Genomic DNA, 17,172 nt, shown 5'->3' with positions numbered 1-17,172 from the left:
CCTAACATTATTAAAACAACTTCCAAGTTGGCCACTTCAGCTTGATGCTAAATAAATTAATCATCAAACTCAAAGCACCTCTAAATGTGATGCTGCCTCCTAAGTGAAGAAGTGAGAAACAGTCCTACAGGGCAATACTCAAAGCTGACCAAGGCAGTGACAAGCTATCTGCATAAAATGGTTTATTGCCAGCCCCTCAAAATTGACATTTTCAAAGGGACTCAGTGATTGGTCAGGTATAGCAAGACACTCTGCAACCAATTGGGCTATGGAAAAAATAATGAATTCTTTGAGAAAGTCTTCTGCTGAAAACTAGATAGGTTACTCCTGCAGTTGGGACAAACATTCCATCAGAAGGACAAATAAGACATCTATGAGGTGTTATTTTTTCCAAGCTATGCTCAAGTGTTTAATTTGTTGCCCCTATGAGATGCAACTATTCCCTAAGCTAAAAACCTGCATCCTGGTAAATATTTATGTTCACTAATTTTTAACGCTCCTTTCCTATGCAATCAGTCTGAGGATGTTGATCTGCTTCTGGTAAGTGGTAATGATATTCATCTTAATAACAAGGAAAAGAAAACCAGCGTTTTTCATGACGTAGGTGAAATGTTGGTTGAAATGAAATGGAAAACCCTACAATAATAACTAAGTTGTGAACAAAAAGGTCATCGCAATTATTTTAATACAGCAATGAAAGGCCAAATGCAGTTGTTGCACATATCAAATTTTACATGCTAGAATTAAGCTTTCTTCTTGGTGGTGCTTAGAGAGCATGTAAACTTATGTTGTTGAAGATGGTGCAGCCTTACGACTTTTTGGTGGTTCTCTGGCCATTTTATCCTGCCACTCACATAATTAGAGTTCTCTAGTGTAATTTTTACAGTGGAATATCTAGTGCCTTAGAGCTAAAGATAAATGCATAACTGCTGTGCAATCTAACAGCCTTGAAGGTTTTTTTTTAATTGAACAAAAATGAAGTAGGCAGAGCACCATCTCCTGGTTATGAGTTCAGTGTTCAGCAGTCTGGGGTGCTCCTCACTTTCAAAATACAGCAGAGCTGGGTTTGGGGGTTGGGTTTTTTTGCTCTTTTGCTGTGTTTTGCTTTGTGGATTTTATTGTTGTTTGTGGTTGCTTTTTCTTTCTATATGAGTAAAAAGGAAAACAATGGGAACAGAACTTATATATTTCATTCGTTTTTCACATGATCTGTTCTTCTACCCACAATAAAAGCAATCTTACTAGTTCAGTTACCTAGGAGATACTGATGTAATGGGTTACTATGGTGACAACTGGTCTCTTGAAAGCTTGTAAATGATAGGGTTGGCAGAGTTCATCAAAGCCACATGTTAAATGATTAATTTCTAGAAATTTGCAACAGCCTGTATTTCTCGTGCACAAAACATTCCCAGAAAGCAAATACACTCAGCTGACTTAAAACTGGTCAATAATTTGTTTATTTTACTTACTTTAAAAGAATCAAAGGATAAATAACTCCCAGTCCGCTCAGTCCTTGGCTACTCCAGTGGTTTCCGTAGCAACTCCTACTCTTCCAGGGCAAGGGATGGGAGGATACCCATCAGCCATCTCAACAACATACGGTACTGGTAAGTCTGGGTGCAGGATGCAAAGGATGTGGAAGGGAGCAAGGTGCTGACAGGTGTCCATCTCAATATTAATGAATTAGCTAATGTTCCTTGGGAGAAACTGAAAAATTCATAGCTGTTATGCCTTTGAACTACATTTGCTTATTCCATACCTTTCACTAACTTTAGATATGTATTTTTTAAAGTTAACTGTCTTGTTTGAAGGAAAACTGATTTGGTAGCTTTCTTTCATTGGCTTTAATTTAAAAAAAAATGAAACATAAAAGACAGTTCTTAGTGTCTTGCTTGGAAATAATTTCATGCAGTTGAGTGCACTATCCTAAAGCTGTGAGGATAGTGGGAAGAAGCAGCTCCACTGTTTCCACACCAGAGTTCAGTAACTGTTGGCTATCACACCTCCCTACCTGGGAGGGTGCAGAAATGAAGCCTCAAGGCATCTTTACAGAATCTATTGAGTACTGCTGCTGTAGAGAGTGCACACAGTGACACACAGATCCAGTGCTCTTAGAGAACACACATGTTGTTCAGAAACAAGCTGCCTGCTGGGTTCTGCAAGGAAGACCATAACCAAAGTGTTCTGGTTTTCAAGTCTTTTTGACAGTGCATTTGTAGTTACAGTGAATTTACAGGCTAAGAATGCTTTAGATCTGCCAGACTCAGTAAGGCCCTGCTAAATTACAGAATAATTATTAGTGCATTATTTGCTCCCAAGTTAATGATTTGAGGGAAGAGGAAGGTTTACTTTTTCTGCTCCAACTTAATGTGATTGATGTAATTAAAATTAAAAGGCTTACGAAGTGACATGTGAAAATTACTGTGCTAGTTGTTGTTTAATTGCTTCCTCTTTAATTCTCAGTTAATTTTTGTCTTTCTGTTTTCAAATCTAGAATATTCTCTGAGTAGTGCAGATATATCATCTCTCTCTGGGTTTAATACAGCCAGTGCTCTTCATCTTGGTTCTGTGACTGGCTGGCAACAGCAGCATCTACATAACATGCCACCATCTGCCCTCAGTCAATTGGGGTAAGCAGTATTTTCTTTATTTTACTGTCCTATAGTGACTTCAGTCTCCCCAGTAATTCCAAATGAGAAATAGGTCAAGATAACATACCAGCACATATTTACTGTGCGTAAAAACTCGATTTTGCAAAACTGGAACAATGTAATCCATGGAAAGTTTGCTAGGTAGCTACAATGAAATATTCTATGTCCATTACATTTTCTCAGTAGTGTATTGTTTATGTTTTAGTTTTTATTTCTTTAAATAGTATTTCATTTCACTACTAAAAACAAGGTTAACACCTATATTGTACTATATTTTCTATTTATGCTTTTTATTTCCAGTTACTCTAACACATTTACAGTAAACTTGAAATTTCTCTAGATATTTTAATAAAATAAGACTTACATAATTATTTGACCTGTGATTAAGCCTTAACCTTATATAATAATCACATATGCCCTTCTGCTCAACTCTGAAATTCAAATTTCATTCCGTTGGAGATGATTTCTATGAGAAAATAGGATGATTAGGCCAAAGAGCTGTGAGCCCACAGAACTCGTGATGTGTCTGTGCTGAGGGGGACAGGTATTCCTGCCCTCTAGTGGATAATTTTAAGATACTTATTCAAGTTTTGGAGAAGCACAGTGCTCAATCATTTCAGCATCCTTAGAAGAGTGACAGTTCATACAGGGAAATCACCTGAACAAGCAACCTCTTGGCTCATTGAAGTGAACAGGTGTATGATTTTCAAATATTCTGATATCTGCAGTTTCTATTGAGTAAGACCATAGGCATGCACCACTGTGGTACAGTGGCCTAATGTATGGTTAGATATGTTAGAAATTTAAAAGATTTAGTTATAAAAATACAGGCTGAAAACAGCTGAAGTGTACTTATGACAAAAAATTTCATTCATATGCATTTTAAAAGAAAACCTTTTTTTTTCAGAAAGTGGTTCTGCACATATGCACTTTTCTTTTTCAAGATAGTTGCCATAATGTGAAACTGTTTAATACTCTAAATGTGGCTTAAAATTCAAAATTCTTCTTCCAATTTATCTGACCATTTTTTGTGATTTATTTTAATGTCTTTACCATGTACAGATGATTTGGATTTTTAAGGACAGATATAAAACTGTTTCAAAGGAAATAAATTTTGTAAACCTCAATTCTATATAAATAAGTATATGTGGATACTAATGACATAAAAACATACAACTGAAATACTTGCTGTGCTAGAAAAAAATAGACTTAATATCTTTCTCTTACACTTTTCTTTCTGAGTTTGCACTATTTCTGGGGCAGCATTCAGACTAACTGTACAACTAAAGTCATGAAGTCTCAGATAAATTGAAAGTTCACATTAGATATCACTGTATAAACATGCAATAAGCTGACTGTTTTCAGTAAAGCACCAAGGAATGTAATAAGGCTATTTGGTTAGCTAAAATAAGTATAAATTAACTTCTAAACTAACTATGTGCCTTTTCAGATATGTCACACATCGTGATCTGTTTCTGATTTGTGTCGCAGAATGTCAAAGTGTAATGGCTGTGGCTGTGGAATATATTCTGAGTTGCTACTCTTATTATTATTCTTTCAGTGATTTGTAAATGAATTCAGCTATGAAAGCTGCTTCACATACAGTTCTGGAGAAGTCTTCTATCACTGCAGAAAATCATAAACCTTTACTTTAGTCATTGAATTCTACATGCAAAAGCTCCTGTGTTAACTTTTGGATTACTTGAGAAACTTGAAATTTTGTGGAACATATTCAGTCCATGTCAAACTGATCTAGAATTTGCAGAAAGATTTAAAAAATTAAACAAAATTAGTCATCATCACATATCTGAAAAATACATCTAAAAAGGTTTTGACAACACAAATCTCTGCTGAGTAAGGTCATATACGGAAAAGATATTTCAGCTGTGAGATGTTTGTTGTTAACTGTAGGCTATAAAAACCTATGAGAAAACAGCATTAGTGGAAAAGACATTCCAGCTCTCCTTCAGGTTTTGTTTTTCACCAGAGTCTAAAGGTGAAAATTAACTCTACTTCCTCAAAGCATGACAGAAGAATGTGGTTAGTAGTAGAATAGGATAGGATTGGGTGTATTATCTTGCTCCAGATAAGTCCTCAGCAATTTCAGTAGCACTGTCAGAACCATCTCAGATGTAATTGAAAATCTCTGCAGCCTAGTTCTTCGTTCTTCATGTTGACTGTGCAATTAGGAGCCACGCTAGTGCTGCTGGACTAGAGGGCAAATACACGAGGACATGGGAGTAGTTTACTCTCCCTGTCTGCAGCTTTTGGCCTTCTGCCAAGCCTGGTGAACAGCACAACAATGCACAGCCTGTTCAGACATGACTGAGACATTAAAACAAGCCAGACTTTTCAACTTATTGGGTTAAAAACCAAAATCATATTTTCATGGTCTTTTAACTACATCTACATCTGGCAAAAATACAGAAATTCTACTGAAAATCAGTCCCTCCCAAAGCTTTGGGATTGGGCATGAATATTACATCAATGTCTCTCATTGCTTATTTAACGTGTACCAGAGAGACAAACAGAAGTTAACTGCTGATAACCAGAAGGGAAGTCCTTTCCAAACTTTGTAATAAATTATCAAAATTTTTATGACAAATCTGTAGTATGGAATATGTTCTCTTGCATCCACATTTCCTAGCCTAAGAAACAATCTTTTTGTCTAAAAGTAACATCCACAGGTGAATTTATGGCTTTCCTAAAATATGAATGCAAACATAGAAACAATATTCCATCTGAAGATGCTTCAGTATAGATAATTATTTGTGTAAGAGAAGTTTCTCCAAACTTCTATCCACTTGAACAAAAAGTTGTCAAAAATTCATGGATAATGTTCACTTATTCTGTGACCCTTACATAGCAAGATTATTACTTAGCAACAATTACATTTGATTAGATAATAACCATAGCTAGATATAGGAAAATATCTCCATTGAACTATTTTTACTGAAAAACTTAGAAACAGTGACATCATGTTTAATGAATTTGTATCAGTTCTGGTAATTTCCTTGTTTTGAATAAAAACCTTATATATTTCAGATTGAGCCTTTTTTTCTTATGCCACTGTTGTAAATAAGATGTTCTAGTCATTCAGTTTCATGTTATTCTTTGTTTAAAAATTCCTTTTTAAAAAGTGTAAATCTTAACATGTGAGAGCTAAACAAAATGTCTTGACACAGAAATTCTAATTCTACTTTTACATGGATCAGAAAAATATTTTTTAAAAAACCAACAAAACCAATAAAAAAACTTAGCTTTTACCTAAAATAAAAACAGAGAGGAGGGAATAAGTTGAATTGCTAGTAAGTCAAAAATATCTTCTCCTAGCTATAAATTAGCACAACTAAAATTACATATATAAATTTAGTTGGGCATTTTCAATGTTCCTTTGCATGTATTTATGGGTAAAAATTATATGAAGTGAGGAAATAAACTGATTCTAGAGAAGCAAGTGTGGGTATAAAAGAAAAGGTGCATGAGGCTCTCCTCCTTCAGTAGACCACTTTCTTCTCCCTCTGGAAAAGCATTCCTGGTCCATGTTCATGTCCTCATGCATCACTCATTCAGACCTGCGCTTCTCCCTGTGCATGCTGAGCTTCAATACCAGTTGGAGATTCAGATAGAAGGAGATGCACACAGAGCTGGCATCAGTGAGGACCAAAGCCCTCCCAGGTTCATGGCACCCTATCTTGCTCCCCACTTCTCACATAACAGAGCTGTACAGTAGTTCCATGTGGAACACAGATAGGAACCAACATTTCTCCATGTTGCCATCATAATCAGAATAAACATGACATTTCACTTATACTGGTCTCAACAGGAACTGCTGTGCCAAGACAATACTTAAGACAATAATTTTCTTCATTGTCCCCATAAAATGAAATTTTTTCATACAATCTGTGGAAAAAGATGATGATGTCAGCATAAGTGGACTGCCTGGCACCTATTCAGTGCACATAATTATACACAAACCTTCGAAATTACTTTTTTTAGTTTCTCTGTAGTTTTTCCATATTCAAAATCTATTTGTTTACCAGGAAATTTATTGAAGGTTTCTCATGATCAAAATAGGGCATGCTTGGGCCAAAGTCACATAATTATGTGAAGCAACAGTGTAAAATATGCATCAATACATGTAATTGCAAACAGCTGGTTCTACACTCACACATAGGTATACAGGAAATTAAATCATTTTGCAGCAGACAGAATTCTCATTTCTTATGGTGCAGCCTCCACTCTAAATAGAGGTCAGTCCTTGGTTTAGAGTACAGATCTAAAGACTGCACCTAAGTACCTGTTATTTCACCATTCACATTTATGTGTAACAGTAGATTTCCCATGTATATGACCATTTTAGCTTCTCATAAAAATAAAATCCTTTATTTTAGGAGATTCTCATAAAAATGTTTCAGAAAATGTTAATGAAATATTGCAAATTATAGTCAAATAAAAATATGTTAAATTTCAGAAATACTTTCAGCAGAAAAAGACTATATTTAGAGAGAAAAAAATGAAGATCAAAATAAGTGCTACAATTTATTTATATTGTCTTAAACGTCAAAAATTCAGTTTTGACCAGCCAAAATTACTTCTAATTCTTTTTTAAATATAAAACAAAAAGGTTGGGGGGGGGGGGTGGTTCAAAATGCAAGTCAACCTGAAGCATTTATAAAACTGCCTCTAATTTGTATGCCAGGTAATTATGAAACACTGCCGCTGATTCACAAGGAATCTGTAGAAAAGTCTACAGAGATGCACTCTCATACTCACTTCTGAAGCACTATTAAAAAAGCAATATCCAGTACAGCAACACCAGCACTGCTTCACTGAAGCTCCATTTATCCCTAGGGGTTTGTTCCTTTGGGTGCTGTCACACAATAGAATGCAAGTATTTTCCATGTCAACAAATTTGACTGAATATGGTTATTTTTATCTAGCATGGGTTTTTTACTTAGCCTCAGCTTTGCAAAGTCATTTGCAATGTCATTTGCTCAAATGAAACACTTCTAAATGAAATCCCCAAGCTCCACCATCTTTTATTTTGGGACTTTCAGGTTTAGCTATAAGCTTGGCATGTAAAATCATATGTAATCTTATCATATTAAACTGACAGCCTGTTTACTCAGGTGAAGTCCTAGGATCTCCTAAGCAACAGAAAAATGAAGTCACTGGAAATTAAAAGCAAAAAAAAAAAAAAAAAAGACAGAAATACATATTTGATTCTTGTTGGATTGTTTCTAACAAGTTTTCAGGAAGAGCGGAATATTTCACTAAATTGAAAAGGCAAAGGCTTATATGTACATTTGCTCTTGTGTGTGGTTAATATTTACAAAAGCAATATGAAGAAAATACCCTGTTTGAAAAAAAAATCTGCATTTTTTACTGTGAAGGTTATTACACATGAAATCTGTAACTTAGGGAAGGGCTCCTTGCTAATTTGACAAATTCCTCTGTATAGGAATGAAGGGTTGATAAAAAAATTGGAGGTAGAAAATCCTGTTTTCTTTGTTTTCTTGTGATCCATGGATCTTGAGATCCATTCATTATTAAACACTGCAGTCATTCCTGATGAAAGCAGATTATATAATTCAATATTGAAGGCATATAATTCTATGTTAAATCTGACAGTGAAAAAAGAAATTCATGAAAGCAGTAATAAGTGTTGTTTAAGTAACACTTAGCTTTCAGTTGATGACATACCGGGGAAACTGGAGTATTTCAATAAATGAAAAAACTACACCTAAACTTAGCAGGGTCTTCTTAGACATACTTAGAAATTCCTTCCAAATCCCAGTATTTTATCTTCATGCATTAAAAATGCCTGCGTATCCCTTTGGGTTTAAAATCTTGCAAAGCCCCTACTTCCCCCTACTGCCTTCCTACCCCTGTATAAATAAATACTCATTAATAGAAACCTTGAAATGCTGTCTCTGGCGCAAGATACTAACTTCAGCTTAGCAAATGGTCCCTGAAGTAGAACATAATGGATACTGCACGTTGAGAATTCTGGTTTAATAATGATAAGGTTTTGCCAGGAGGTGGTGCTTTTGTACAAAATATTTTGTGGATGCAAGTAATCTCATTTCTCCCATAGCGATAAAGCATGTTCTCAATATTCACTCTCCTCCCTGCCTCTTTCATCTTTCTTCTTCCATTACCTGCCCATGAAAATGCACAGAAAAAGGAAAAAAAAAAAAAGGAAAAGCTTGGAATAGTTATATAGCTTACTGATGAAAAGTTTCACTGTAGCAGTCTGTCTGCTAGTAGCATCCTTTGAGCTTGGCTTTCCTATGGGCAAACAGTGTAGTCCTCTGATATCTTCTACTATTCCTCAGTGTCCCTTTTGTAGCTTATCCAAATGTGTCCTGGATTGAATTATGGGCTCACAGATTTAAATATAAAATCATATCTAAATCCTTACCTGTCTGGGCTGTTTTGTTGATGTCAATCCTAGGACCAATAATTTCAACTCTATTCTGAAAGGTATAAAAATTACCAGACCAGATTTTTTTGTTTATGTTTTGCATCTGAAGTCAAATGTCAAAACAAACAACAATAAAAATAGCTGGGTCCATTGACATTAATAGGATTAAACCCAGCAGAATGTCCGTGCTTCCCCTGTCTCAGCTGATGCATACACACACACAAGCATTAGTTATACAGAAGCTTGCAGGTGGTTCCAACAGTGCAAAGGCTCACCTTCCCAAATTTGTGATGACACTTGATTTTTAAAAAACGAGAGAGAGACACTGAAAGCAAAACCTCTTTCCAAACTGAGGGATTGTCCCCTAAAGCTGACCACATCTGTTGTGGTACTTTCCTCTCTTGAAATTTGTGAATTCTGCCCGTACAACCATATTTATGTCCCCATGTTCTCTGCATACACTGGTCCTGCACGAGCCTTTACACTGCTGTTTTGTGTGAGTGTTTGTGCATATCTGGGGGCTCCATGCCTCCTCCGTCTGTAACTGGGTTTCCTTTCCTCCTACAGAGCTTGCACTAGCACTCATTTATCTCAGAGTACAAATCTCTCCCTGCCTTCTACTCAAAGCCTCAACATCAAGTCAGAACCTGTTTCTCCTCCTAGAGACCGTACCACCACACCATCGAGATACCAACAGCACACGCGCCATGAGGCGGGGAGATCTCCTGTTGACAGTTTGAGTAGCTGTAGCAGTTCCTATGATGGAAGTGACCGAGAAGATCACCGGAACGAATTCCACTCCCCCATTGGACTCACCAGACCTTCGCCGGACGAAAGGGAAAGCCCCTCTGTCAAGCGCATGCGGCTCTCTGAAGGATGGGCAACATGATAACATTATTACCTATTAGTTGGGTTTTTTTCTTGCAGTGTGTGTGTGCTATACCTTAATGGGAGGGGGGAGGGGGGAAGGGTTGATATGCATTATATGTGCCGTGTGTGAAAAAAAAAAGTCAGGTACTCTGTTTTGTAAAAGTACTTTTAAATTGCCTCAGTGATGCAGTATAAGGATAAACAGAAATGCTGAGATAAGCTTAGCACTTGAATTGTACAACAGAACACTTGTACAAAATAGATTTTAAGGCTAACTTCTTTTCACTGTTGTGCTCCCTTGCAAAATGTATGTTACAATAGATAGTGTCATGTTGCAGGTTCAACGTTATTTACATGTAAATAGACAAAATGAAAACATTTGCTAGAAATGGCAGATTTTTACTGAGAGAGAAAGCAGGTGTTATGCAACATAGAGAAAATGTACAGATGTTTTGACAGACCCAGCAGTTGGGTGGCCATGAACTGATGCTAGAAAGAGGCTGTGTCACCCAACATAGTGAAAATGCTCACCAACATGCAGGCATATTGTTAGAGTATGGCACTCAGTTTAAAAGGATCAAAATATTTGAGGACCATACTTATAAAAATGTTGAGTTCGAGGGCTGACATATTTAATTTTAAAAATTCTGGGTCTTCATCACTTATTAAATAAAAAAAATATAAAAATATGTACATTACATTTTGCTTATTTTCATATTAAAAAGTAAGACAGAGTTGGCAAAGCATTTGTGGCTTTTGTAGTTTCCTTAAGCCAAAATGTGTTCATTTTCCTTGATAGCTTTGCTAATCTTTTAAACAGTCCTGAAGAAACAAACAAAAAAGGACATTTTGTATAGAAAGCACTACCCTAAGCCTCGAGGAACTCCATGCTTTGCTAACCAAGATAACTGTTTTCTCTTTGCAGAAGTTTTGTTTTTGAAATGTGTATTTCTAATTATATAAAATATTACGAATCTTTTAAAAAAAATCTGTGAAATTAACATGCTTGTGTATAGCTTTCTAATATATATAATAATTATGGTAATAGCAAAAGGTTTTGTTTTCTTAATAGTGGGGAATTATATTTGTGCAGTTGCACATTTAACTATTTTCTTTTGGTTTTCTTTCACTGGGTATACATTTTACAGATCAAAGTGAGCTGTTGAGAGACTGATCTGTAAACAATTAGACTTTACCCATGGTGTAACAACTTAAATCGTTTTAATACAGCATTTTACAATCAGTTGGGTAAACTGCAATCCATTGTATATACTGATTAGTTCTTTCATGCTGTTTTGTGCATTGTAACAATTTAAGGGCCCTTCTATTACTTAACGTCCTGCGTATCTTGTAGTTTTCCATGGGTCAAATGACATAGTGGCGTAACTCGGCCCTTGCTCATTAATGAAGCTGGTATTCTGCCTGTCAGAATTGAGTGTGCAGCTCTAGCGGCTGTCAGCCACGTGAGTGCAGGTGAATATGTGCCCAAGTAGCAGGGAGAGGCAAAGGGAGGGATAGGCACAAACATGCCTGTGTATAGATTCCTCCCCTCTCTCATAGACGTGAAACTCTTAAAGAGATCATCAGTCAAAGGGTCATTTGAAATCAAGTGATTTTACACAGTCAATACTGGCCATCGGGTCCTTGGTTCTCATGGACCTCCGCAGTCACATCACCTCGCAGTGGGCACGTTGTTGAGCAACGCTCCCTTTGTGTTTACACCAGAGCAGGACTTGCTTCAGCACATTGCATCCACATTTTCTCCAGCCTCATATTGTTCCTTTGACTAAGACAGCTTGACCAGAGGGAATATGTCATTTTCTTCAAGTTCCTCTTTGTCCCTCTTGTATATTAGGAAAAAAACGGTATATTCAAGTGCTTCAGTTTAATCTTTCTGTTGGAGGGAAAAAAAGTTTAAGCAAAATGTTAGTGCCATAGTAAAACTGTAATATTTCCTTTTTTCAAGAGTCCTTCCAGGTCTCATTTACATACATTGACATTATGATGAAGAACATAGCTGCAACAGCGATATGTCAACATGAAATGCTTTGAAGTGAAATCCACACTCTTTTTTCCACGTATATATGCAGTTGCTGTGCACTGCTCAGTGATAGAGTGTATCTTTCTAGTAGAAAATGATGATCAGACTACAGTGTGCATTAGGACATAGACTCTTCACTTACCATGACTTTACAGAAGCCTGCTTTACAGGCACTTTCAGCCGTGCAGGGGCTAATGCATAATCTGGAAACTTTAAGCAGAATACTGTGCTACTAATGCATCCATCTTATCTCGTGTAGCAAACTGCAGGGTAAACAAAGATACGCATGTTTAAAAAAAAAACCAAAAAGAAACAAAAAAAACCCAACAAAACAAAACAAAACCAAAAAAAAAAAAGCAAAATGGGGCCCATGATTAATTTTAAAACACAAAAAAACCTGTGTTTGAAACCACTTTCTTCACTTTCAGATTAATCTATACTCATTTTCTCTTCTGAGAATTTTAAACTTTGGTGTGTCAAAAATATGCAAATATATCACAAATGTACCTTGTCATTTCAAGAAAAATACGATGATTTTATTGGTATTGTAGTAGAAACTTGTCAGTGGGGAAGGGGATTTGGTCTATTGATATATGAAGAATAGCCATATTAATAGTTTACCTTGCGATTTGCCTCAGCAACGCATGAAAAAAATGAAAGATATCATATTTAATGAAGATGCAGTGTAATATATTACTGCAAGTAACTAAGCAGAAAGTAGCGTGAAAAGTATTGCCTGGGCAATTTATATTAACTCTGACAGTGATTTTTTGTGTAAACACAAGTAGAACAGAATCACATGAAAACAAATGCCAGTCAGCCCTCTTGTTCCTGTGGCAGAGGGCAACTAACTTATACTGGCAAAATTGTGGGGGATAATGCATATTTGCAAACTGATCTAATGATAAGAAGCACAACTTTGATTGTGAAGTCACTTTCTGTAAACTATAACTGTCTACCTTTCTTGTTCCTTTATCTGTACCATTTATTGTATTTGCAAAGCTAATTTGGGTTTATTGTGTGATTCCTTTGTATTTAAGGAGTTTGGGGCAGAGCCCTGAAAGAGTATTAACATTTACTTTACCTTAACCCATGCTATATGATGTTTTAGGCAACATTCTTAATTGTAAATTCAAACACCTGAAGTGGCATTCTAGACATCTGCAAGTATTGTTATAGCTAAGCTAATCTCTGTTAAAAGGTGTTGTCAGTTAGTGTTTAATTGCTGGTGACAATTATATTATATACCCTATCTGCACAACATGTATATTGTATGCATTGAGACATTCACAGTAAAGCTTTGGTCATTTCAGTGTCTTTCAAAAGTTGTGTTTTATAAAAAAATGGCTTATATTTTTCCCAAAAGAGGAATTTAGCAATTTTTAATTACTAATATAAAAACTATCTGTTGTCCTCAGATCTTTTTCAGGTAAAGCTAGCATAAGAATAGAAGAACTAATAGGCTGTTTTCAAGGATGTCAACCCTTTTGTATTGTATGTGTTATCCTGTATACCCTCTTTTATCTGTAGTCTAACAGCTGTTTTGTTTTCCTTCTTCCTTCACCTTGAAGGTAAATGCTTTGTAATTTTTTAAAAGCCACTTGAAACCTCAATAAAGGCTGTTGCCTAAACATGGCATACTTCATCTGTTCCTGTTTGTGCCATCTGCTGTGATGTCGTCAGTTATATGGCATTAATTTCCTGCCACTACAGGTCTCTTGAAGGACTGATGGAACATTGGTGTCTGTTAGAATGCTTCAGACTGTAGATGTAATAAAAGGCTTTTGTTAATATATTTTAACCAAAGATGTGGAGCAATCCAAGCTTTGAGCCACAGACTTTCTGCATCAAAAGTATCCATTTGGTTATTTTCATAATCAGGTGTCCTATTTCTACCTTCCCTTCTCATACCTCAGACTGATCCGTACCTCAGTTTGATTTGAAAAAAGGTCAGTTAAGTAAGTCATTAAAAAAGAAAAAAAAAAAAAAAAGAAAAATGCAGTAGCAGAGTCTTTTGTGTATTAACTAATATCAGACCTTGGTTACTGCAGGCATTACACTTGGATTGCTTCAGATGGTTTGTTGTATCCTTTTTTTCTTTTTTTCTTCTCTTTCATGGGGATTTGCTTCCATAAAACAATGGTGATAACAAAATAGCTTGTAAATGGGAGCATACAAGCATTTGCAACAAATATTAAAGTAGAGGCTCACAGCGGCATAAGCTGGACTTTGTCGCAACTAGATGACAAGATGTTATAACTAAGTTAAACCACATCTCTGTATCTCAAGGGACTTAATTCAGCTGTCTGTAGTGAACAAAAATGGGAAAATTTCAAAAGATTCTCCTGCTGGAAATAAGGTATAATTTGTATTTTGCAGACAAATCAGTAAAGTTACTGGCTTTCTTAGTGATACGGTGTCTGTTGTGCATTTTTTTATTAATTTAAATAGTGTTCAGTTTTCACTGTTTCACACTGTAACACGTGAAAGAATCTTTAACTTTTGAAAGAGCACTTTTAACTACCGCAGCTGCCTCGATGTCCCTTACTGATTACTTGTGCTTGCTTTGAACGCTAAGCAATGTTTTCTGGCACACATCACCCCACCGATTCAGAGGAACTCTATCACTGCCCTGGCATCAGTGTCATTTAGAATGAGGCTATCTGAATCTGTCCTGATGTCTGACTAGCAGAGGAGCTAGATGAAATAATGCCTGGCTTTCAGGTCATTAGTCACTGACAGAGAATCTAAACTCCCATATATCCATGTCCTGTGAATTCTACCCATGGAGACAACCATGAAAAAACCCTACAAAAAAGGCATATTTTGTGTCAAAATCATATATCATTGGTTGTATGTTCTGTCTGTATTCTCTGGTAAACCTGCATAGGGACTGTGTCAGAATTAATCTATTCACCTTTCTATACTTTCTTCTGGGAGTTGTTTGTTTGGGGGGTTATGGTTCCAACTGATATTTATAGTGTCATAGTCTGAGAATAAGAGAATCATGCTCTTTCTTTCAGAAAGATGTCTTTTTATGTCAGAAGCATATATGCTATTAGTAATTTAAGGTGCTTGGTGAATGTGGCAATTTCAAAAATAACATTACAAGGCCTAGTCTCTAAATATGTTTATGAAAGAAAACAGCTGTGCCATGGTGTTCCTGTTCATGATAATTTCTTTAAGAGAAATGTTGCTATTTCAGTATTGGACACAGCCTAGCAATGAGATGCTAAAACCAAGATTTAATGTCATTGTCTTTACTACATAATGTATTTTTCTTAAGTAAATCACTTTTTTTCATCATTAGCCAGGATGAACAAAATATTTCTGAAAATGAAATTGTCTTAGAAAATTTATCTGGGAGTCCTCCCTCCTGCAATCAGTCATCTGTGCAATTCATACTGATACTGCTATACCTGCATTGAAAAAGGAATTACTTAGAAAATAAGAGTCTGTTGTATACTTTGTTCTGTTATGTGTTACTCCAGAAAAAAATAAGTGTAAACATACTGATTACTGTGCCTTAAATTCTATGAACTATATTTATAAACAGTTTTGAAAATTATGTTGAAATGGGAGCAGGGAGATCAACAATTCTTTAAATAAGCTTTTTCACTCTAGATTCACATATGTCATACTAAAATGCAATTGTGAGGTGTACAGTATAAGATAGTAACTAAGTCACATACCTTCTCCATCTAGATTGTTTGCTTTCCCTGAAAATTGCTTTCTTCTTGTCTTTAATAAAAATCAACACAGCATCTTTGTGGAACTGGGAAACTATGCTGAGACAGTTGCTGCATATGTCATATTTAGGAGGGCACAGACAGTAATGTGGCTCATTCATACCTAACATTTTCTCAAACCCAATGACTACATTTCCAGAGTTAAAATACTGGAAGTGAGAGAATCCAAGGAACAGCAAGGAGGAATGATTTTAGAACAATCAGATCATTAAGTCTGTAAGCAGCAAAAAGGTATTGTTCATGTGTCTATTGACAGACATAGTCTATTCCTCATTAATTCAGTGGAAATTTACCAATGCAGCAAGGTTTTACCTGCTCCAGTATGAATCGATACATGGAACTCAAGTTTTCTGGAGTCCCTGATTTTGGGGCATTTAGGCTGCTTAGCCATAGGGCTACATTTATTTTGTAGTCATGTATTGTACTTAATGCTTTACATTAAGTATGCAGAGCACCTGGTAAATCTATACTGCATTCTTTGCAGTCCAAGTAGACATATCCAAGAGAACTCTGTTGGGAGCAGGCATTTTGGTTAATAGTATTTTTTCTACTGTTAAAGGTACTTCTTCCTTCTCTTCCAGCAGATGTTGTAGCATGCTTTGGTTCTGTTCTGAATCCCCTTGATTGCTAAAGATACGTGAAGGCTAACATGAGGATGCTTGTGTGAGTGCTGAATTTGAACTGAGTACATTGCTTCTGAAAGCTGCAAAGTGTGCTGTTCTAATTGTCCTTTCTACCCTCTTCTGTCTTTGTGCTTCTGTCTGTGGCTCATTCATAGTCTGCCCAAATTTTTCAGTTTCAAGTATCTGTCTGTATTTATCTGGACAATGATCTGTAAGTTCTGTTAGGTTACAAAATATATTGCAACCTTCTGGGGGCAGGGTTTGATTACTGTTAGCTGTGCAGGTTTTACTTCTCTGACCAAAGACATGAAATTACGTAGTGAAAGACTTAACTGTGCAGGAAAGTCTTAGAAGTAATAAAACTTAAAGTAGTGTGTTTGCATGATAAACAAAACCGTGATTAAATCATGTGTAAATAATTCTTTTCTTATGACAGCACATTGCATAGATAATTATTTTCTGTATTCAGGAGAGTTGCTCAGAATAGGATTTTCAGTCTCACAATGAACATGCAGCATCCTGCAGTCACTTTCTTTCAACTTTTTACACTATAGTAGCATTTTTTTAAGGAAGTGAGAGCTGGAAAATACTATTATGACATCCTTTACAGTTGCATTTTACAGTGGGAAACCTTGACCTGATATATATTACTCTGCCTCAAAAAGAATACAGAACAAGATGTGCAGGTGATAAATTTGCTTGAAAGGAGAAATATATAAAATACGAGTTTTCAACTTGGAAAGTACATGAATGACAGAGTATATCCTTACGTGAATAATACAGAGTTAACAGATCTGCAGGAAAATAC

The 17,172-nt window shown here is 35.9% G+C and overlaps 1 protein-coding gene across 12 annotated transcripts in view; it reads left to right on the top strand.

Annotated features, from left to right (window-relative positions):
• MEF2C (myocyte enhancer factor 2C) overlaps positions 1–14,404 on the top strand; it is a 134,664-nt gene extending 120,260 nt beyond the window's left edge. For 7 of the 12 annotated variants that reach the window (XM_085042497.1, XM_085042503.1, XM_085042498.1 and 4 more), the window contains 4 exons: positions 517–540; positions 1,478–1,607; positions 2,495–2,630; positions 9,649–14,404. In XM_085042497.1, coding sequence (XP_084898623.1) covers positions 517–540; positions 1,478–1,607; positions 2,495–2,630; positions 9,649–9,970 — 612 coding nt within the window. In that variant the 3' untranslated portion in view covers positions 9,971–14,404. The remainder of the gene's footprint in view (positions 1–516; positions 541–1,477; positions 1,608–2,494; positions 2,631–9,648) is intronic. The other 5 variants (XM_085042496.1, XM_085042500.1, XM_085042499.1 and 2 more) reach the window with 3 other exon arrangements.
• The last annotated feature ends 2,768 nt before the right edge of the window (positions 14,405–17,172 follow it).

The sequence above is a fragment of the Lichenostomus cassidix genome, chromosome Z (assembly GCF_008360975.1).
Source record: "Lichenostomus cassidix isolate B80296 chromosome Z, HeHo_3.0, whole genome shotgun sequence".
NCBI lineage: Eukaryota > Metazoa > Chordata > Aves > Passeriformes > Meliphagidae > Lichenostomus > Lichenostomus cassidix.
This window is presented reverse-complemented; position numbering and strand designations above follow the sequence as displayed.